General features: G+C 42.7%; 1 protein-coding gene and 1 pseudogene across 4 annotated transcripts in view; one reads left to right on the top strand and one right to left on the bottom strand.

The window, feature by feature from the left end:
• RMND1 (required for meiotic nuclear division 1 homolog) overlaps positions 1–21,938 on the top strand; it is a 46,215-nt gene extending 24,277 nt beyond the window's left edge. For all 4 annotated transcript variants that reach the window (XM_001494524.5, XM_005608179.4, XM_070256468.1 and 1 more), the window contains 6 exons: positions 109–215; positions 1,154–1,218; positions 3,516–3,592; positions 6,080–6,200; positions 21,230–21,346; positions 21,727–21,938. In XM_001494524.5, coding sequence (XP_001494574.1) covers positions 109–215; positions 1,154–1,218; positions 3,516–3,592; positions 6,080–6,200; positions 21,230–21,346; positions 21,727–21,768 — 529 coding nt within the window. In that variant the 3' untranslated portion in view covers positions 21,769–21,938. The remainder of the gene's footprint in view (positions 1–108; positions 216–1,153; positions 1,219–3,515; positions 3,593–6,079; positions 6,201–21,229; positions 21,347–21,726) is intronic.
• Positions 1,879–3,443, bottom strand: LOC138921692 (histone H3.3A-like; annotated as a pseudogene).
• Positions 21,939–22,437: the final 499 nt, after the last annotated feature.

Genomic DNA, 22,437 nt, shown 5'->3' on the forward strand with positions numbered 1-22,437 from the left:
CAAATTGCCAAAATGACCTCTAGAAAAGATTGTAAGGTGACTTTTTCGAAAGGAAAAATTAAAGTGCTCTTGAAGATTTAGAAGATCATTTTTTTTTCCTTTTCACAGGGGGCAGTCCAAACTCCACCGAGGGGAGATCAGGCTAAATTCAGAGCTAGACTTAGACGACGCCATTCTAGAGAAATTTGCTTTCTCAAACGCTCTCTGCCTTTCAGGTGAGTTACTGCTACTTAGCAGACAAAGTACTGCCTCGTTTTCTTTTCATTGAGGGAAGTTCAAGTATTTGGTAAAGATTTTGGCGTGTTTTCACAGAATACGGAGCAAAGCCTTAGCATTCCTTTCCTTTTTTTTTTTCCTCCAAAAGAAAAATATTCATAGTATAAAGTATAAAATATAGTATCTGTGCTGCCTTACTCATTCTTTATTAATTGTATTGATAAAGTTGACCCTCTCCAAAAATATTTTTTATATCCTTATTATTACCACCTTTGATTTCTCTCCCTTCTCTCTGCGTGATTGCCAGTCTCAGGTTGTCTCTAATCCAGGCAGAGAAAGCCCAACCCCGTGGCTGGGCCCAGGCCTCCGTGTAGAAAAACACTCTCAAGTTTTTCACGGGAATGGGCCAGAGAGTTACAGCAGCTCTAAGTTTTTTCCGAAAGATTCGTGCACCTGAGTAAAACTGTAGAAGTTGTCTAAGAAAAGTTTTCACCCCTGGTCTACACTAGGCTGCTGCGTGGCTTGTCCGTACTGCTCTAGGAGGCTTCAGGGCCTTCCGAGCCCAGCTCACAGCCCTGGGGGTGGAAGGGGAGGCCGGGAAAGCCTAAGTCCGCCCCGTCTGCAGAGCCGCCCTGCTTCCGGGGTGAGCCTGAGACTTGGGTTTCTGAGGTGCAATATTAGAAAATCGAGTTCTACCAAATGTCGCTTTGGTCTGGAGCAGGGCGTGAAAGTGTCCTCGGTTTCTTCTGTCTTTTTCCACTTCATGCTGGCCTTTATAATACTAAATAACTCTTCTTAAATTTCACTTTCAAATTTTTGGCACATTTGTTTCTTAAACTATTGTTGAAATGGTGGTGAAGGTACTGCGTAATTATGCATTTTTATAAACATGAAGATGATGATAAAGAAATGTTCCATTGTTCATTTTTTCCCCCAGTGAAACTGGCTATTTGGGAAGCATCACTGGATAAATTTGTGGAATCTATTCAGTCGATTCCAGAGGTAATTATACCAATTTTATGCTTATTTTCAAGTATAGATTTCTATTTGGGAAAAACACAAATTTCCCACTATAACAGTATAGTTAGGAGTACAATAAAGTGTTAATAAACACTAGGAAAGCTACACTGAATTTAAGCAAAAAAAGAAACCCCAATTACATATAAAATGTTGAAATAAGAAACTTCATATTGATTTTTTTTTTACTTTTTAAAACTTAAAATTCAAATTACGTTCCTCTGATGGTGCAGTATTTTTTAGAGTGTTTTTAGGGTTTTTAATTTTTTTTAGTTTAATGTCTTTTAATAGCAAACATACAGGAAGAGCACAAAAGACAGACAACATTAAAAACATGCACGTAGGACAACTCAGAAAAGTATAGTGAATGGATGGAATCTACTGTATGACAGAAATGCTACAAACACCATTGAGTTGCCGTCAATAAGAAATTTGCTTGTTTTAAAAAAAAATCCAAATGTGCACATTGTGCAGAAAAATTTAACAGGTCTGTTTATAATTGATAGAAAGTTGAACTGCTGAAAGTTGTTCTCTGAAACATTTTGACTTGCCATTGATGCTTCATGTCCCCATATTTATATTAAAAATTCACACACAAATGAAAATGGAAAAACAGCCAATACCTGGTTTCTGCCCCCTATTTTTCCACTTGCAGTCATATACTTAGGTACTTTTTGACCCCATGGAAAAAAAATATTTAACATTCAGAACTACGAATAACAGGAAGGAGAGAATTTTTTTTTAAAGAATGAAATGTTTCCCATCGTAGTGGGTTCTTAAGCACGTTCTCCACGTATGCGCGTGCTAGCTGGATGTCTTTTGGCATAATCATTACACGTTTGACACAAATAGCACACAGGTTGGTGTCTTTGAAAAGGCCAACCAGGTAGGCCTCACTCGGCTCCTGCAAACCACCAGTAGCTGCGCTCTGAAAGCACAGATCTGTTTTGAAGTCCTGAGCAATTTCCCGCACCAGACGCTGGAAGGGAAGTTTGCGAATCAGGAGTTCAGCGGGCTTGACGTCTCGTTTCACGGAGTGCCACAGTACCAGGCCTGTGACGATGAGGCTTCGTCACCCCTCCAGTAGAGGGCGCACTCCTGCGAGCGGCTTCTGTAACCAGTTGCTTCCTCGGTGCTTTACCACCGGTACAAAGCTGGCAGTCATCTTTGTACGAGCCGTGGTATAGGGACCTCCTCACTTACCCCACTTCTCCTTCGGCTGGAGCTCCGTGAGCTGGAGGCAGCACCAGTGGTGGAGAGCAACAGTGCTGATAGTGCGGTTTGTTTTTTTTTTTTTTTTTGAGGAAGATTAGCCCTGAGCTAACTGCTGCCAGTCCTTCTCTTTTTTCTGAGGAAGACTGGCCCTGAGCTAACATCCATGCCCGTCTTCCTCTACTTTATATGTGGGATGCCTGCCACAGCTTGGCTTTTGCCAAGCGGTGCCATGTCCGCACCCGGGATCCAAACCGGCGAACCCCAGGCCCCTGAAGCGGAACGTGCGAACCAAACCTCTGCACCACCAGGCCGGCCCCGTGCAGTATGTTTTTTTTTAAGATTTTATTTTTTCCTTTTTCTCCCCAAAGCCCCCCGGTACATAGTTGTATATTCTTAGTTGTGGGTCCTTCTAGTTGTGGCATGTGGGACGCCGCCTCAGGGTGGCTTGATGAGCAGTGCCATGTCCGAGCCCGGGATTCGAACCAACGAAACACTGGGCCGCCTGCAGCGGAGCACGCGAACTTAACCACTCCGCCACGGGGCCGGGGCCCCCCGGTGCAGTATTTTTAATGTAACTGAATTAAAGAAAAAAGTGAACTGTTTCTTGAGGAAGGAGATTATGACCACTTTTCTTGATTAAGCAGTCTTTTGATAAATTATGAGAAAAATTCTGGCTTGAAAAATGCATATAATGTTATATCAAAATTTCACGGGCATTAAAAATCATGTTTACTGTAGTTGATTTTGTTTTTACTGTAAAAGAATAATCTGATATATTCAGGCCCTGCTTTTTCAATAAAAGATTAGGGATGCTAGTGGGAAATGCTAAATAATAGAAATAGAAAATGCTAGTGGGAAGGGAGATGGAAAAAGGGAATATGAAATTTGTACCTAATAAGATTTTGAAGTCTCAGAGTGAGGTGACTGGGAGATGCTCATTCCAGAGATAGACGTTACATAGGATCAAAATTATGCTGCTTCAGGATTTGCATCATGGTCCTGTTACTTATTGGATATATGTGCGTATGTGTGTATGTACGTATGCATCGTTTTTCCCTCCCAAATAGGCTTTAAAAGCTGGGAAGAAAGTGAAACTCTCTCATGAAGAAGTTATGCAGAAAATGGGTGAACTCTTTGCCCTCAGGTAAAATTTCCTCTGTAAATAAAATATTTCATATATTTAACAAACCCAAGAAAACATTCTTATAATTCTGTACTAAAGAGCAAACGTTTGTACCTTTCTGGGAATTGCAACTATTTTCATTTCATTCACTATAAGCATGGAGAACTCATCTATTAGAAGCAACTGGACTATGAAGGAATGTACTGGAAGAAATTCTGCATGGGCAAACGAGATCGTAATTAACCTACAGTAAACCTACTTCAGGGAGCGTAGTAGGTGTTCTTTGAAGGTAGAAAGGTATATTCTAGAATTTGGATAATGGGAATTCTCAGTAAAAATATATCACTGCTTTATAACGTTCAATAGACCTAATTGCTGCCGGAAAGTTATGTACCATATTTCATTGACTCTGAGACACCGTAAGATGCCACGGGAGAGTAAAAATGCTGCCAACTACACTCTGATACAGTGCTTTTTTATCACAGAATTTTAATTTTGCACTTACTGAAATAGCTCTCTTAGTCTTACTTGGATGTCATTTCTCTCACATTCCCTCTTGGGCAGACGTGGAAAGGAAAGCATAAGGGAAATCAGTGGTTTAAGGCAGTGACAGCTAAGTCACGACTGCCACCTGTGAGACAGCATCAATTTTCAAGATGCCTCCCGTCTTCAGAGTTGTTCGAATGGGGGGAACTGTGACTTCAGTGATGAAGTACAATAATGCATCATTTTGAATAAGCATCTGAAAAGGTTTTCAGTTCATTTTATTCCTGTGATTTTCCCAGGATTTATGGAATGGCGCATCCTGAATCTCGGCGTTATTTTCAGTGGGCATCACCATTCAGTGTTTCATTCCTTGTGGTGAATGGGATGCGTTACTTGAATCCATCGTAAATAGTTTACCTGAGAGCTGTTTTTCCACATCCTCCTTAGGGACTTGGCCTGGAGAGAAGTGGTCCAGTGTTTCATCATCCATGCCTTTCTCATGGCTCAGGGACCCTAACTCAGGGTACCAACAAAAATAAAAAACCCATTCATGACGAGCATCCCCCAGCACATCTAAGGTCTTGAGTGCTCTAAGAAGTGGGGTAGACAGATTCTTCTTTCCTCTTCTCGTGTAACGCAAGTTTGATACAGTGAATTATAATGTCAAAACTCAGAAGTTAGGACTAAACATACTTATTTCGTTTGTGAATAGTTTGTGAACAGTTTTGTGAAAAACGTTTGTGAATAGTTTCTATAGAGTCTTACTGTTCTTATCCTGTTTTCTCTGTGAAATAAAAGTGCTTATATGTTATTAAAAGGAATGTGGTAAACCTATGAATAGAAATTGAAATAGAAATATGGCAGGTTATATTAGGTGAAAAATTGTCACAAATTACATATGGTATGATCTCATTTGTGTAAATAAACAATGAATATTCATATTTATCTTCATATGTGTACATACTACAAATACATGTACACGTGCATACATGCGTGTGAGTGCACGCACACATATGGACAGAAAAAGACCTAGAAGGACACAGCAAAGTGTCTGCAGGGCCTGAAGGATTTGAGCTGTGTGTTAGGATAAGAGGGCCTACCACTGTTTTCTGAATTCTTCCTGAGGATTTTTCTTTTTTATATATAATGAACAGCTACTTATGTGTTACTTTTATAACTTAAATTTTCATTTAAAAGTAAGCTCAGAAAGGGCTAGTGCCATGGCATAGTGGTTGAGTTTGGTGTGCTCCGCTTCGGCAGCCCAGGTTCACAGGTTTGGATCCTGGGTGTAGACCTATACCACTCATCAGCCATGCTGTGGCAGCGTCCCACATACAAAATAGAGCAAGATAGGCACAGATGTTAACTCAAGGCTAATCTGCCTCAAGCAAAAAGATGAGGAAGATTGGCACAGATGTTAGCTCAGGGCAAATCTTCCTCAGCAGAAAAAAAAAGGAAGCTCAGGCCTCTTATGTAAAAAAGGTAGAAATTAAGTGAGAGAGAGAGAGAATGTGTGTGTGTGTGTGTGTGTGTGTGTGTGTGTGTAGTTGTTTGTCCAGTGTTTGCACAAATACTAGGAGGCTACAGAGGAAATTAACAGTGGTGACCTATCGGGGGTGGGAGAGAGGGAAATATGGGGATAACACTAGGAGTAAGAGTGATCAATTTTTACCTTTTTTCATCTTTTTTATTTTTGAGCCATGTGATTACCTATCTATAAAATATATGTGCATGTATATTGTAAAAAACTTTAATGAAAACAGAAACAAGCTTAGAAATGGAAAACAAAATGAGTTTTTTTCTATCTACTTCATAAATATTAATATAAAGATTGAATTAATTTGGTTGCAAATTTCGAAACTCTTTTATAGATTTTTTTATTTGTATGTTTCTTAGAAGTATTACAAAAATCAGCATTCAAAAATATTTTCATAAAGCACCATATAGATAAGAAATAAAATAGAGACCATGATTTTTAATTCAAGATGAAAAATAAGAAGCTCTAATTTTCTTTTATTTAAGACACCGTATAAACTTGAGTTCAGACTTCTTGATCACGCCTGATTTCTACTGGGACAGAGAAAACCTGGAAGAGCTTTATGATAAGACTTGTCAGTTCCTTAGCATTGCTCGTAGAGTTAAGGTAAGTATTTTGCCCTTTTACAGAGAGAGAAAGACACAACGTTGCCTATAATTTCTATGACCGTGCTAAGAGAAATTTTAAATTAAGTAAATGTGTTAAACTGCTTTTGGAGCAATATCTTACTTGAATTCTATCCAGATCTCTAGATTTCCTCTTCTACTTCTCCTGTGTACAGACAATTTCAACTTACTGCATCAAAGGATATTCTAATATTTGCTCCACAGGCTAGATGGGATTGGCGAGAGGTTGGAGGCCTAGTGGTCGATTGGGAAGTTCTCATCAAGTTTCAAGCAAGAGTTCATGGGGTCCAGAATGTGATGGTGACAATGAGAATAGAAGTGAGTTTGAGAGAGACTCCTCTAAGACGAATCAAGTGCTTGGTGATGGGAGGCCAGGGAGAGGGGAGAGTAAGGATGACTGATGTTTGCCTGTGGGTGGCGGGCAGAAGGATGGCAAAACATAGAGAGTGGGGACGGGAGGAGGTGAGGAGCCAAATTTAAGATATGTTGAGAGTAGAGAAGCAAGAAGACATCCAGTTAGAACTATCACACAGGCCTTCGGCAGTGTGGAAGCTCAAGTTGGGAAGAGAGACATCAGTATCAAGATAATGATGAAAGTGGGTGGAGGTGGTCATGATGAGGTAAACCACGTGGGGAAAGAGTAGAAAACAAAAAGGACGTTAGTACGATGTGTGCACATAGTTCTGTGACGTTTTATCATATGTAGTTCCATGTAACCACGCAATCGAGATACAGAACATTCCTGTCACCACAAAGACCTCCTTTGTGCTGCCCTTTTATAGTCGCACCATCCCCCCGTCGCCCACCATCCCTAACCCCTGGTGATGAGTAATCTGTTCTCCATCTCTACAATTTTGTCATTTTGAGAATGTTATATAAATAGAATTGTACAGTATGTCACTTAACATTGGCTCTTTACATGAGCATAATGCCCTTAAAATTCATCCAAGCTGTTGCCTGTATCAATCTCTGTCTTCCTGTGAGTTACTTAAACATTTTTTGGAATTCCATTTTGACTTACTGATATTGGGGCTTTTTCTGAGTGTATCTCTGCATAGACACTTAGTGGCTGCTCTAGGTATTACATTATACATACATAACATCATATTTCCAACTCTCCTGGTTTCGACGTTTTACCAGATTAAACCAAATGTAGAAACCTTGCTACCCTTTCCCTCCATTTACCCTCCAGCATGTACAATATAATTGTCATAACCATTCTGTAGACATTGAGAACTTCGTCAGTGCTATAACGTTTGCTTCAACCATCAAACATAATTTAGAAAACTCAAGAGGAGAAGGCAATTCTATTGTATGTATCCATATTTTTATTCTTTCTGTTGTTCTTTTTTCTTTCATGATGTTCCAAGATTTCTTCTTTATCCTTTCCTTTCTGTTTCAAAAACCTTCCTCAGCCGTTCTTTTAGGGTAAGTCTGTGGAAACATGTTCTGTTAGTTTTCTTTCACGTGAGGATGTCTAGAGCTCCCCCTCCTTCCTGAAGGATATTTTCACTAGATATTGGACTCTGCGTTGATAGTTCTTTTTTTTCAGCACCTAAAAATTGCTGGGCCACTGTCTTCTGGGCTCTGTGGTTCTGATGAGAAATCTGCTATCGTTCTGTGACATGGATGTCAGATCTTTTCTCGTCCTCCCACAAGTCTTTGAGGCTCTGTTCACTTTTGTTCTAGTCTGTTTTCTCTCCATTGTTCATAATAGGTAATTTCCCTTGTTCTTCAAGTCTTCGAGTTCACTGACTCTTTCCTCTATTACCTTCCTTCTCCTGTTGAGCCCATCACTGAGTTTTTAAATTTTGGTTATTGTATTTTTCACTTCTAAAATTTCCATTTAGTTCTTCTTTATGTTTTGTATTTCTTTGCTGAGGCTTTCTGTTTTTTCATTTGTTTCAAGTGTGTTCATGATTGCTTATTGAAGCATTTTTATGATGGATTAAAATCCTTGTCAGATAACTCCAACATCTGATTCATCTTGATGTTAGTGTCTGTTGGTTGTCTTTTCTCTTTCCCTACAACTAATTTTAATACCTCCAATTTTCCACATTGCCTAAAGTGTTATGTTTATGATCAGTGATGCTGTAAGAATCAAATTTCAGTGGACTCCATCAACAGTTTCAGATACTAAATGTCTCACTAGATACAAATTTGACAATCCAGTTGTCTGGTTAGACATGAAAAGCCTTGGCCTTTTATGGTTGTGGACAGTGTACACAGGCTGAGGATCCAGGGGATGAAGAAGGGGGAGACACTAAAAGTTTTATACAGATGAGCCATCTCCTGTGGTCGTCTCAGTTAACTATTACTGTGAAACAAATTGCTCCAAAACTTAGTGACTGAAAACAGCACTTACCATCGTACAGTGTTTATTGGTCAGGAGTCTAGGAGCATCTTACGGGGTCCTCTGGCTCTCTCACAAGGCTTCAATCATATCCAGGATTGGCCGGGAACAATTCCCTTCCTATTCCTAGTTCACACATGTGGTTGTTGGCTAGATTCAATTCCTCTCAAGCTGTTGGGCTGAAGACTCAGTTTCTCTTGAGCTCTTGGCCAGATGCCTCCCTCCGTTCCTTGCCACATAGGCTTCTCCATAGAGCCTGTCACAACATGGCAGCTTGCTTTGTCAGGGTGAGCAAGTGAGAGAACGAGAGAGGGCGAGAGAATGTTAGCAAGACGAGTCACAGTCTCTCCCGTCGCTTTTGCTGTATTCTCTTTATTAGCAACACGTTAGTGGGCCCAGTCCACAGTCTAGGGGAGCGAATGACACCAGAGTGTGAACACCAGGAGGCGGGGATCTTTGCATGGCGTCTTAGAAGTCTGCTTACCACAGCCTCTGAAAAAGTCTGAAGGCTTTTTGACAAAGGTTTTGAAAAAGGCGGCAAAATTTTAGAAGCCTACTTCATAGGCTCTGTGACCGACATCATCCTCACACTACTGTTATTTTAAAGATTCCCAGCTTCAGGCCACCAAGGCACTTCCACCACTGCTGATCTCCTTGTGTTCAGAATCATCAGTGAACCAACTGCCACTGCCACTGCCACTTGACCTGTGCGAGGTTGAGGTCAAAAGAAATGTTCTGGTCTTTGACCTGGGAGGTGGCCTTTTTTATGTGTCTGTCCCCACTATGCAAGACGAAATTGTTGATGACAAGTCTACATCTTGAGGACACCTCCTTGAGTGAAGAATACCTTGACAACCAGTCAGCCAGCTAATTCATGGCTAAGGTCAAGTGCAAGCATAAGAAGGATATTCACGAACCAAGAAGGCCGTCTAAGCCTGTCCCTCTGCTACTTGTAGTGTGCTGGGTGTGTTTTTTCTTCCAGGATCAAGGCCAGTGTGAGGTCAAGTCCCTGCACGAAGAGACTGACATCTGTCCCTCTGTTACACACTCATAGTTGGAAGAATCGGATGCTCACCCACTCTCTGGCACCCTAGACCTTGGAGAAAGCCCTGTGTATTGCCACCTAGACAAGTCACCAATCCCTTGTGGGTGGCTCTATCTGTAGCCACAAGATTTAAAATCTCCTATGAGAAGAAATAAGACTGAATTTATTCACAGACAACATGATCTTGTATGTAGAATATCCTATAGCATATACAAAAAAGCTACTGGAACTAACCAGTGAGTTTATCAAGGTTTCAAGATACTAGGTCAATACATAAAAAATAATTATTTTTCTGCATACTACAGTGAAGAATTGGAAAATGAATTTTTAAAATACCATTTACAATAGCATTGAAAACTTGGAATTACTTAGGAATAAATTTTTTTTTTACGTTCCGTTATGTGTCACTTAACAACAGGGATATGTTCTGAGAAATGCGCCTTTTGGCAATTTTGTTGTGTGAACATCATAGAGTACACAAACTTAGATGGTCTAGCCTACTACACACCTCGGCTCTATGGTACTAATCTCACAGGACCACCATCGTATATGCAATTCATCGTTGACCAAAAGGTCATTATGCGGTACATGACTCTGTAAGTCAGGCTTGTACCCTGAAAACTAAAAACCATGTCTGAGAAAATAAATAAAGGCATATGCCATGTTTGTAGAGTAGAAGACTCAGTATGATTAGGATGTTATTTCTCCCACAGATTGACCTGTAGATTCAACTCAATCCCAATCAAAATCCTAAAGGCTTTTTTATTTGAGAACAAACAGCTGATTTTAAAATGGAAATGCAAGGGGCCAGCCCGGTGGCTGAGTTGTTGGGTTCGCTCCATTTTGGCGGTCCGGGGTTTCGCCAGTTTGGATCCTGGGGGCAGACATGGCACCACTCATCAGGCCATGCTGAGGCAGCATCCCACATAACACAACCAGGGGGACCTACAACCAGAATATACAAGTATGCACTGGGGGCCTTTGGGGAAAAGAAGAAAAAAGATAAAAAAATAATAATAAATGGAAATGCAAGAAGCCTAGACTAGCCAAAGCAATTTTGAAAAAAGGACAAAGCTGGAGGACTTTTATCTGATTTTAAGACTTACAGTAGATCAAGCTACAGTAATCGAGATAGTTGAATGTTGGTATAAAAATAGACATAGATTAATGGAACAGAATACAGAGTCCAGAAATAAGACCTGCACACATTTGGGCAATTGATTTTTGACAAATGTAAATTAATTCAATAACAAAGGGACACTCTTGTCAACAAGTGGTGCTGGAACACCTGGCTAGCCATATGTAGAGGAATGAGCCCTACCCTTTACTTTACACCATTTCTAAATGAATCAGAGACCTAAAGATAAAAGATAAAATTATAAAACTTCAGGAGAAAAATATAGGAGAAAAGCTTTGTGACCTTGGGGCAGGCAAAGATTTCTTAGGACAAAAAAAAATGAACTTTGGGGGAGAAACTTTGACAACTTGAACTTCATCAAAACTAAAAAGACACCATTAAGAATATGAAAAGACAAGCCACAGGCTGGGAGGAAACATTTTCTCAATATATATACCTGAAAAAGGACTTGTCCAGAATATGCAAAGAACTCTCTTTATTCAGTAATAAAAATACAACCCTGTTTGTATAGTGGGCAAAAGATTTGGAAAGACACCTCACAAAAGAAAATATGTGAATGGCCAAATGGACATGAAAAGATGTTCAACATCATTGTTTATCAGAGAAGTGCAAATTAAAACTACAATGCAGGGGCTGACCCCATGACTGAGTGGTTAAGTTCGTGCACTCTGCTTCGGTGGCCCGGCATTCACCAGTTCGGATCCTGGGTGTGGACCCACACACTGCTCATCAAGCCATGCTTTGGCAGTGTCCCACACAGAAGAACTAGAGTGACTTACAATTAGGATATACAACTACGTGCTGGGGCTTTGGGGAGGAAAAAAACCCTACAATGTGATATCACTATACACCCATTAGAATAGCTCCAATTAAACAGACTGATAATACTAAGTGTTAGTAAGGATGTGGAGCAACTGGAACTTTCGTATGTTACTTGTGGGAATATAAAGTGGTACAACCCACTTCACAAAAACAGCCTGGCAATTTCTCATAAACTTAATCATTGTGTTACTATATAACCCAACAGTTCCACTCCTAAGTATTTACCCATGAGAAATGAAAACATATGCCCTCACACTGATTTGTACATGAATGTACATAGCAGCTTTATTCTTAATAGCCAAAAACTAGAAGCAGTCAAATGTCTATCAATAGGTAAATGGATAAACAAACTGTGGGGTGCCCCTGCAGTGGAATACCACTCAGCAATAAAAACAATGAATTACTGATCCATGGATGAATATCAGAGTCATTATGCTAGTAAAAATGTCTAGACACAGAAGCTTACATGCTGTACTATTTATAGGAAATTCTAGAAGAGAAAATCTAATCATTAGTTACAGAAAGTAGATCAGGGGCCAACCCCGTGGCCAAGTGGTTAAGTTCCACTTCGGCGTCCCAGGGTTTTGCCAGTTCGAATTCTGGGCATGGACATGGCACCACTCATCAGGCCACACTGAGGTGTCCCACATGCCACAACTAGAAGGACCCACAACTAAAATTATACAACTGTGTACTGGGGAGATTTGGGGAGAAAAAGCAGAAGAAAGAAAAAAGAAGATTGGCAACAGTTGTTAGCTCAGGTGCCAATCTTTGGGGAAAAAAATTTTTTGTAAAAAAGACAGTAGATCAGTGATTCCCCAGGGCTTGGGGGTAGGGTGGGTGGGTAGGACAGTAGATTCCCACAGGGGCAACAAGGGAACTTTTGGGGATGATGGAAATGTGGTGGTGATACTTCCATGGGTATATATTTGTCGAAAGTCTTCAAATTGTATACTTAGAATGGGTGCATTTTATTGTATGTAAATTATGCCTCAATAACGCTAATTTGAAAATAAAGTCTCTTGTGAGAATTCTTTTCTTTTTTAGGTATCCTTTTATTGGTGAGGAAGATTAGCCCTGAGCTAACATCTGTTGCCAGTCATCCTCTTTTTTTTTTGTTTGTTTTCTCCCCAAAGCCCCAGTACGTAGTTGTATATCCTAGTGTATGTCCTTCTAGTTCTTCTGTGTGGGATGCCACCACAGCATGGCTTGATGAGCAGTGTGTAGGTCTGCACCCAGGATCCGAACCCGTGAGGCCCAGGCTGCCAAAGCAGAGTGTGCAAACTTAACCACTACTCCACTAGCCAGCCCCTGAGAATGCTTTAATGACGTTAAACAAAAGCGTCAGCCTTGATGAGGCAGCCATGTTTACTAGCGACAAATTTGAAAATGCTCAGAGTCACTGCTCTTGAGTGTCTCTCCCTTTTCTCTTGGAATGAAGACTTCTAGTGGACTCGTGATTGTTGTGATGGGGTGTAAGATCGTTGCCACCAAGCAGATGCAGACCGTTTCTGATAACCAGCCTGTTGTGCTTAATTAAGTCAATAGAAGTGGCTGAGCAATAAGCAAGATGAACCAGCTTCTGGGCAAGTTTGAGCTCCGGCACCCCTCCCCCACTTCCTATGTCCTTGCTCAAATCACAGTATTCTTTGATATTTATGTCCGTGGTGTCCTTCACATGTCCGTCTGGGACAAGAGTGCAGGAAAAGAGAAGAAGAGTACGGTCACCAACGATGAAGGTGGTTTCAGGGACGCACTCCTTGAGTGTATGGTCCAGAGGACGAGAAGTATAAAGATAAGAGTGTTTTTCAAGAGCTTAATGTGAACACTACATTCAACAGGAAAGCCACAGTTGAAGATGAGAAATGTCAGAGCAGGATCCGTGATGCAAATAGACATGCGCTGAAATAATCAGCCAGCTGGAGGAGAATCAAAGTGCTAAGAAGGAAGGGGCGACCTGGAGAAATGCCGCTAACCCAGAGGGAGGGGACATGCCGATGGGCCCTTGGGACTTGTCTGGGGCCAGAGCTCCTCCCAGTGGAGAGGCTTCTTCTGTGCCCACCGCTGGAAAGTTGTGCAGCCCAGAGAGCAGGTCCACTCAGCCTGGAAACTAGAAGAGTCCTGGAACAAGTCAGTTCTGTGGCTTTTTTTTTTTTTCATATGAACTCTATGTAGCTATAGTACTACTGGCTTCAGAATCCTTAAGCGAGTGCACAGGGAGGAGGTGTACATTGCACTTAATCAGTTCTGTACGCAAGTGGGAAATTCAGGTAGTGTCTTGAAGGATAAAAACAAAGGTCTCTTTAAATCTGGCACCATTAAATGTGTGTGTATGTGTGTATGTGTATGTGTGTATAAAGTCTTCTTTCCAGTTGATGTGATCTGATTTGTTCTGTACCTCTGGGCCAGGACCATCCCTGACTGCATTTTTGCCTGATGAGCCCAAACATCCCCTCCCAGGAAAGATTTCCCCGTCTTTCTCCCAGAGGCGGAGCCGGTCTCTGCCCCGGTGCTTCTGGAGTGCTTTGCACGTGTTCCTCAGGAGCGGCACTTCACACGCTGCATCGCCGTGATTACACGTGCAGCTTCGCTTCGTGTGAGAGCCCGCTTCCTGGCCTTCCACAGCATCCTTACATGGCTGGGAGAAGGCACGCGCTCCAGCGTCTCTTCCTCTTCGGAGAAGGACACTAATGCCATCAGAGGGGCTCTACCCGCATGACCTCTTCTAAACTGAGTCACCTCCCAAGGGCCCTGCCTCCCAATAGCATTGCACTGCGGCTTAGGGCTTCAAGATAGGGATTTTGGGGGGATACAAACGTTCATTCCATGACACCAACAGTCCCTGAAAATCCGCTTTAATTTTACTTTAGGAACTAAAATTCAAGATTCGTTTAAATTATCTTTATAAATTACATATTTCTACCACATCCTTATTGGATTCTATGTTAGGAACTGGGGCAAGATAGCTAAAAGTGGAAGCAGCACTGTATTAGGGGAAAAGGGACTGACAGGAAATTGGAGCTACACTCGTGGGATCCCTCCTCTCCTTCCTTGAAACACGTCAGCGAAAGTGATGGGAGCTGCTTTCCCCCTAAAGATACTATGAGTCCACTGGAGACAGAGGGCTGATTCGGCTCCAGGGCCCAGCGGGCGAGGGATGTGGATCCGGACCTGTAGTTGGTAAATGCCTGCCAGTGTGATGGCCGTGGGGGTTTGAATTATGTTTCATTCTGTGTGATGGATTTGGACACTTTGTTCCTGAAAATTCATTGTATAACAACTAGAACTTTTGCTTGTCAAAATTCCTTTGGCCACTGACAGTTTTCATGGGACTCTCCTCGCGTTCCATTGAATCTGTCTTCCAAGTATCAGAGGTGTCCTATGACTCTACCATTGTCATCCGCCCAGCTTGGTTCAGTCACTACAACTAGTCGTTCTCTGTTCCATTCCCCAGTCTCATCCTGAGTTCTCTCTCTGGTGTTAGAGCTTCCGCATGAGTTATGAAGCGTGCCCACAAGTTCCCCAGCTGCATTTCTCAGAGCATCTTCTTTGCACCCCGAGGGCAGTTAGAACTAGTTGGATTATGTGAAGATTATTTAGAATGAGGTAGAAGAATTTAGCCTCCCTTCCTGTGCTCCACACAATGCCGGCACTATAGATGATACAAAAGAAGAGTAGAGCTGGTCCTGACCTTCCACAAGCATTACGGTCTCACAAGAAGGCACACAGAACAGGGAGAGGAGTGGTAGTGCCAGGAGAAAGTTGTGCATATTTTTTGTTTGTTTTTTCCCCAGAGGAAGGAATCCTGAGAAAAATAGGGGTGATGAGGCATGAGATGGGCTGAGCAGCAGTCCAAAAAGTTGGGGACGGAGGTAAAGTCATTTCATTTGGTAATGAAGAGATCACTGAAAAAGATCAGAGAGTGGTTACGGAAGTGTAGGAAGGACAGAAACGAGTTGGCAGTGGGTTCTTCGCTCCGTTTTCTCAAATCGATGTCCTCTGAGCTTCTGGCATTGCTTCTCCTCTCCTCACGCTGCCTGCTCCTTGAACGCTCTCGTTCATCTCCATGACTTCTACTCCCACCTCTTCCTGATGGTTCTCATGTGTGTATCTCGAATCTCACGCTCTCGTTTGCCTTGCGGATGTTTCCAGTCACCTAGTAAATTCACAGATCTTCCACGTTGACATATCTTGTAGCATCCTTTTTAGAATTAATTACGTGTCACTCCCCACTAGAATGTAGGCTCCACGCGATCAGAGACTATGATTCTTTTCTTTGCTGTGAGATTTCCAGTTCTTGCTAAGGCCCCACATAGAGTATGTGCTCAATAAATATTTGTAGACTTAATCAGTGATTACGATTTCAAGGTGAAACTCACTGTATTCTCCCAGAAAATGTTGAAGCTTCTCTCTTCTCTATTCTGGCTAACAGCAGGACCAGCTGACCTCAGCCAACCTGTTGGTCAGCCCCAAACTTGAAACTCATCATGTTTCCTCTTTCTGCTTCATCCTCCACATCCAGTTAGACAATCCTTTCACTTTCTCCTAAGTGTCATTCCTTCATGGGCAAATGTTTATCGAAAGTCTATATGATAGACGCTGGGCTGGTGAGACAGGGCGGGTTACCACACTGAGCCTTCCTCCAGCCCCCAGTTACTAACACGCATCCCCACTGCCATCCACCCTCTTCCCTCACCCTCTTCGCTGTCTCTCAGCCTCGAGTCTGGACCCTTTAGCCAGAAGACACGTCTGTCTTATTCACATTCCACCTCCTCTGCCCAGTCCGGAAGAGTAAATATTAAACAAATATTTGAGGACTGAACAAAGGACTCCTCCCCACTGCCTGCAGAATAAAGCTCCAGTGTTACAGTAGGGTATTTGTTTCCTACTGCTGCTGTAACTAATTACCACAAACTGGCTTAACACGGCACGTCCTCATATAACTCTGTCGGTCAGACGTCTGACCTGGGAGTCAGCGAGCTAAAATCAAGGTATGAGCAGGGCTGCATTGGTTTCTGGAGGCTCCAGGTAGGGTCCTTTTCCCTGCCTTTTCCAGCTCCTAGACGCCACCCACATTCCTTGGATTTTCCCATCTAGCAAAGGCAAGTGGAGTCCTCTTCACGTTGCATCACTCTGGACTCTTCCGCCTGCCATTTCCACTTCGAAGGACCCTTGTGGTGACACTGGGTCCACCCAGAGAAGCCAGGATCATCTCCCTGTCTTAAGGTCAACTGATGTGCAACCTTAACTCCATATGCAATCTTAATTCTCCTTTGCCGTGTCATCTTCACAGGTCCCAGCGATTAGGGTGTGAATGGCTTTCAGGGGACGGTTACTTGCCTACCGCATGTGGTCTACGTTACTTTTCACAATTTGGTGCTAACTTACCCAACCTCACTTCCAAGCCCTTCCCTGCAAGTTTTCCGCTGTCTGGCTATACTTGCCTCTGAGCTGCTTCCTCTGCTGGAAATGCTCTGCCCTCGGCGCCCCACCTTATCTTCCTGGCACCTGCCTATTTAGAGCCTGCTCACGTTTACCGCCTCTGTGACACCGTCCCTGTTGTGTCCTGCTTCCCCATCGGTGTGCGTGTAACGTGCATGACTCTGTAGCCAAATGAAATAGGAGGCATGCATTAGCGGGGACTCTCTCGCTTGCACAAGACAGAAAAACAATTTGAATGCTGCTACTTGTTTATCACCACATACTGACTCACATGACGGAGCGAACAGGGCAGAGCGTGGGAATAGGGAATGTCTATTGCACAGGCCCAAACAGGTCATCAGTGCTGTCTCTCCTCAGCATCCTCTGTGCCAGCCTGGCCTCCTTTCTTCTCAGTGGCATCCTCTGTGAGATGGGGAGAAAGGGCTGTTTTCAGAAAGAGGGATATCCAAGCTGCATTTCACTCTGCCTGGCAACTTCAGAGGATTAGGCCATGTGTCCAAGCCTTGGGTAGCCACGTGCTAAGGGAACTGGGCATTGTGTTTGGCGAAGCCTGGGTCTTGTACCGACCCCACCTACCCTCGGGCTTTTCAGGGGAGGGGCGTGGTCAGGCAGGTGTTGCTGCCATGATTGGCAGCATCGCGTGGTTGGAATAGTGGGAGAGTCACTCCCCAGAAGAGGGGCAGGAGGGAAGGGTGCTGGGCAGACCCCAGATAACAGTGGGGCAGAATGAACTCAGTAGGGAATCAAAGCGCCGTGGGAGCACTGAGGAAGGAGCAGAGGTCGGGAGGGTCTCACAGCCTGCGCCTTCCCCCTGGAAGAGGGAAGATGCCACCATGTACAGAGCGATTGGACTGAGTGAGCTGGGATTGTTTTGTGTTATAGAGAAGGCAATGGTAAGATGTTTAAAGCTTTTGAGCAGGGCAGTGCCGTGGTCCAACCTGGTGAGGATGGGAACTCTGATGCCAGTGCAGAAAAATGGAAACCCCCATCCACCCAAAAAAAAAAAAAAAGTTTTTGGGAGGTAGTGAATAGTTGATGAAGGCCCACCAGGTGGTATTAAGAAATGAGAAGCAGGGGGCCAGCCTGGTGGCGTGGTGATGAAGTTCGCGCACTCCACTTCGGTGGCCCAGGGTTCACCAGTTCAGATCCCAGGCACAGACCTAGCACAGCGCTTATCAAGCCATGCTGTGGCAGGTGTCCAACATGTAAAGTAGAGGAAGATAGCTCAGGGCTAATCTTCCTCAGCAAAAAGAGGAGGATTGGCAGATGTTAGCTCAGGGCTAATCTCCTCAAAAAAAAAGAAAGAAAGAAATGATAAGCAGGGGCCAGATTCAAGACTCTTCAGAGCAAAGAAGAAGTGTCAGGAGTGGGGATTAGAGAGCATAGGTTCCTGTCCTGAGTGACTGAGAGGTAATGTGACCTGAGTTGAGATAGGAACCCAAGAGGAGGGACAGCCTTGAACAGGATGTCAGTTTTAGTTTGAGAAATGCTAAATTTGAGGTGCTGGCAGGAAGCCCATAAGAAAATGTCTCACAGGCAGTTAGAAGTTCAGGTAGGGGAGAAGTCAGGATTAAGCACTGATATTTGGGACTTATCAGAAAACAGATGGTGGTGTAAATCATTCTTTCCCAAAATGTGGGATATGTACACTTGTACAAGAGATGAACTTAGGTGACGCATGGACCCCGCAATAACATTTCAGCCTTGCAGCAGGTCGCATTTCTGTTTCTGTCGAGAAGAAATGCTTCGTTTGGTTTTAGTGCATCTCGATGGGTCCTCTGAGGTGCGCTACTCTCCCACTCCATGGGTGTCAGGCTCAGCTTCGTGTAGCAACAGTTTCACATCATACTGGATTTCCTTTTATGGCAATGATAGTTTCCTTTTAAAATAAACATTTCTAAGTTAAGTCTTTTGGAATGTGAATAATAGTACAGCTGGCACCATATATCACAGAAATAGTGACGGTGGCATGGAAATGACTGAAGTTTAGGAAGCATCTGCACAAACCAGCATGGGTGAGATCGTGCGAGGAGAGTGCAGAGCTAGAGGACACGGAGGACAGGGTCAGGACTTGGGGAAGTGTCATCTAAAGGCAAGAGGAGGTAAAGAAGAAACAGGAAATAATGATGGTCAGAGGCAAACTTAGCTCTTAGGGCAGAAAAAGCCAAAGGAACTGTGCATTTCAAGGTGTCATCACATGCTTGAGTTAACAGAGGTCTAGAAAAGTTGTTAGGTTTACTAATTAGGAACATTTATAAGTTTCAGGGGAGTTGTGGTGATATATTCAACTTCCAATGGTTAAGGAATAAGTTGGGTGATGAGGAAATGGAGGAAGAAAACGTTATCTGTTCTTTAGTCAAAGTTGAAAGAAAATGGAAGAGGGCTGGGTCTGTATTTTGAAGAGAGGCTTAAGGATGAGCATGTTTATAGACCAAGATCAAGCAGCCAACAGAAATAGGAAGAGGAAGAGAGGGAGGGAGGAAGGAAGAGGCAGGAGGAAGGAAGGAAGGCAGGCAGGAAGGAAGGAAGGCAGGCAGGAAGGAAGGCAGGCAGGAAGGAAGGAGTGTTTTAAACATCTATACAGATTAGAAACTACAGGATGGCCATAAAGTCTGGAAACATGCACGAATATATGCTTATTGGTGTGGGCCCACGCGTCCTCTCATTAGTAAGGCAGTGTAATGCTCTGCACTGTCACAGTGAACATGGTGCACTAACACATTTTGACCAGTCCTCAAGCATGCATCTGTGACTTGTCTCCAATTTCCACTGACCAAACCTGCACCCTCAGCATACCCGGTAAGTAATCAATGGGAATCAAACTATTTTTAAAAATTGTTTCCAGACTTTCCAGTCTACAAAAGAAAGTGAGATACAGAGAGGTTAGGAGGTATAGCTTGCTGTGGTCACATCCAAGTCTTAAATTCAAAGACTGTTTTCTGGGAACGGCCTCAGCGACCTCGTTGGAGGCTTCAGAAGGGAAGCTCTGCATTTCAGCGCTGGAAGCAGCGCCGTCTAGTGGCGCGTCGCAGCAGGTCAAGAGTTAACGTTCTGGGCTTTTTTAACAGTGGGACTTGCGGTTTTAGTAGAAGGTGAACATTGTCTCTGTCATCTTAACGCCGTGCTAAAAGAATCATATTTCAAGTTTGCCATTCTTAACTGCTAAAAATCCAAGGGCAGCTACCAAAAACTAGGACTCAAAAACTTAATTTTTAGATCTCCCATCAAAATCTTAGAAATGTAAGAGCTTCGGTATGTAAAATCGTCTCTTGCAGTTAAATCTGTGCGTTACAAGATGTCTCTAGATGGATTCACAAGAGACAGGTGACATTGGCAGGTTGCCTTTGGGGAGAGGACTGGGGAGGAAGAATTGAAGGGGTGATTTTTCACCATTTACCTATTTCAGACGTTTAGAATTTTGAAGCATGTGACCGTGTTACTTATTTTCCTAATTAAAGTTGTTTATAAATTTATAATACAGGATGCTTTTTTAAATTGCGGTCACATTGGTTTATAACATTATATAAATTTCCGGTGTACATTATTGTATTTCGAATTCTGTGTAGATTACATGAGTTCACCACCCAAAGACTAATTACAGTTCCCTCACCACACACACACACACACACACACACACACACACACACACACACACACACACACACACACACACGCCTAGTCACTGCTCTCACCCTCCTCCCTCCCCGCTCCCCCTCTGGCAACCACCAGTCCAATCTGTCTCTATGTGATTGTTGGTTGTTTTTATCTTCTACTTATGAATGAGATCATACAGTATTTGACTTTCTCCCTCTGACTTATTTCACTTAACATAATACCCTCACGGTCACAAATGGCCGGATTTCATCATTTCTTATGGCTGAGTAGTATTCCATTGTGTATATATACCACATCTTCTTCATGCATTCGTCCCTTGATGGGCACCTAGGTTGCTTCCAAGTATTGGCTGTTGTGTATACTGCTGCGATGAACATAGGGGTGCAAGTATCTTTATGCCTTTGTGTTTTCAAGTTCTTTGGATAAATACCCACCAGTGGAATAGCTGGATCATATGGTAGATCTAGTCTTAATTTGTTGAGGAATCTGTACTGTTCTCCACAGTGGCTGCACCAGTTTGCACTCCCACCAGCAGTGTCTGAAGGTCCCCTTTTCTCCACATGCAGGATGCTTTCTAAGACTTTTCTAATGCAGGTCATGAATGAAAAACTCCAGCACTGCATGGAGCTGACGGATCTGATGCGCAGTCACCTGACTGAGAAGAGGGCGCTCCGCTTGGAGTGGATGATCGTCATCCTCATCACCATCGAGGTAGATGGCTTTCTTACAGAATAAAGGTAACTTGAGAGAGAGAGAAAATGATAGCGGGAAAGAGCATGACTTTGTCCTAATCCTTAAGTCTATTTGGAAGTGAGGTAAGTGTCAAGTGAATACAGTAGTATTTTGCAAATGCATTGTGACTTTTGGAAAAGTTCCACATTTTTAAAGATATCATTTAGAGAAAGTTCTAGCTGTAAATTCATAATGTGAAGGCCAATAGCAAGTACTTCTGCCTCAGATCTGCAGCCTGCCATGGGGGAAAGACACTTATGTCAAGAGCATTTATCATTAATTACAACCTTGGAAGTCATTTTAGGCTGTGCCAGTGATTTGCCACGAAATTACTAATTGTCACTTTTTATCACTCTAAGGTAATGTTTGAGCTGGGACGAGTATTTTTTCTGATCAAGTGACCAAAGAAAAAGTACCACTGCGAGACAGAATCACGTTCTACAATCAAAATAAATGCCCACTGTTGGGGGATCGCTTATTTAATAGGTATTTAATTTTTTAAAATCAAGTTGTTATAACAATCTTTTTCAGCTCCTAAATGTATTGCTGCTTGAATAAAAATTATGAACAACCTGGTGTTTGGGTCTATTAAAACTGACAATTTGAAAGGAAAATGTTCATTTTATTTTAAAGAACTTTGGCTAAGTTTACCATCTAGGAAATCTAGGCAAGATACTCACTAAAGCCAAAAGGCTTAAGGTTTGGACACTCTTCCAAGCCTGTCCCCAGGGAGTCCCAGGCACGGCTCTGGCTAAGAGAACCATAGAGGAACTCAGGAGTGTTGAAATAAAGATCGAAAACAAGACAGGCCTTTTGATGCCAGAAATGAATTTTATACACCTATTTTAGGTGCCATAATTTGAGTATGACTGCTCACTGGCACTTTGCCTTTTATTAATAAATACTTTCCATCCTTTCACTACCAAGTTAGTCAAAATATTCTTCCCACAAACTTTTTTTTTTGAGGAAGATTAGCCCTGAGCTAACATCCGCCAGCCAATCCTCGTTTTGCTGAGGAATACTGGCCCTGAGCTCACATCTGTGCCCATCTTTCTATACTTTATATGTGG

Source organism: Equus caballus, chromosome 31 (assembly GCF_041296265.1).
Source record: "Equus caballus isolate H_3958 breed thoroughbred chromosome 31, TB-T2T, whole genome shotgun sequence".
NCBI lineage: Eukaryota > Metazoa > Chordata > Mammalia > Perissodactyla > Equidae > Equus > Equus caballus.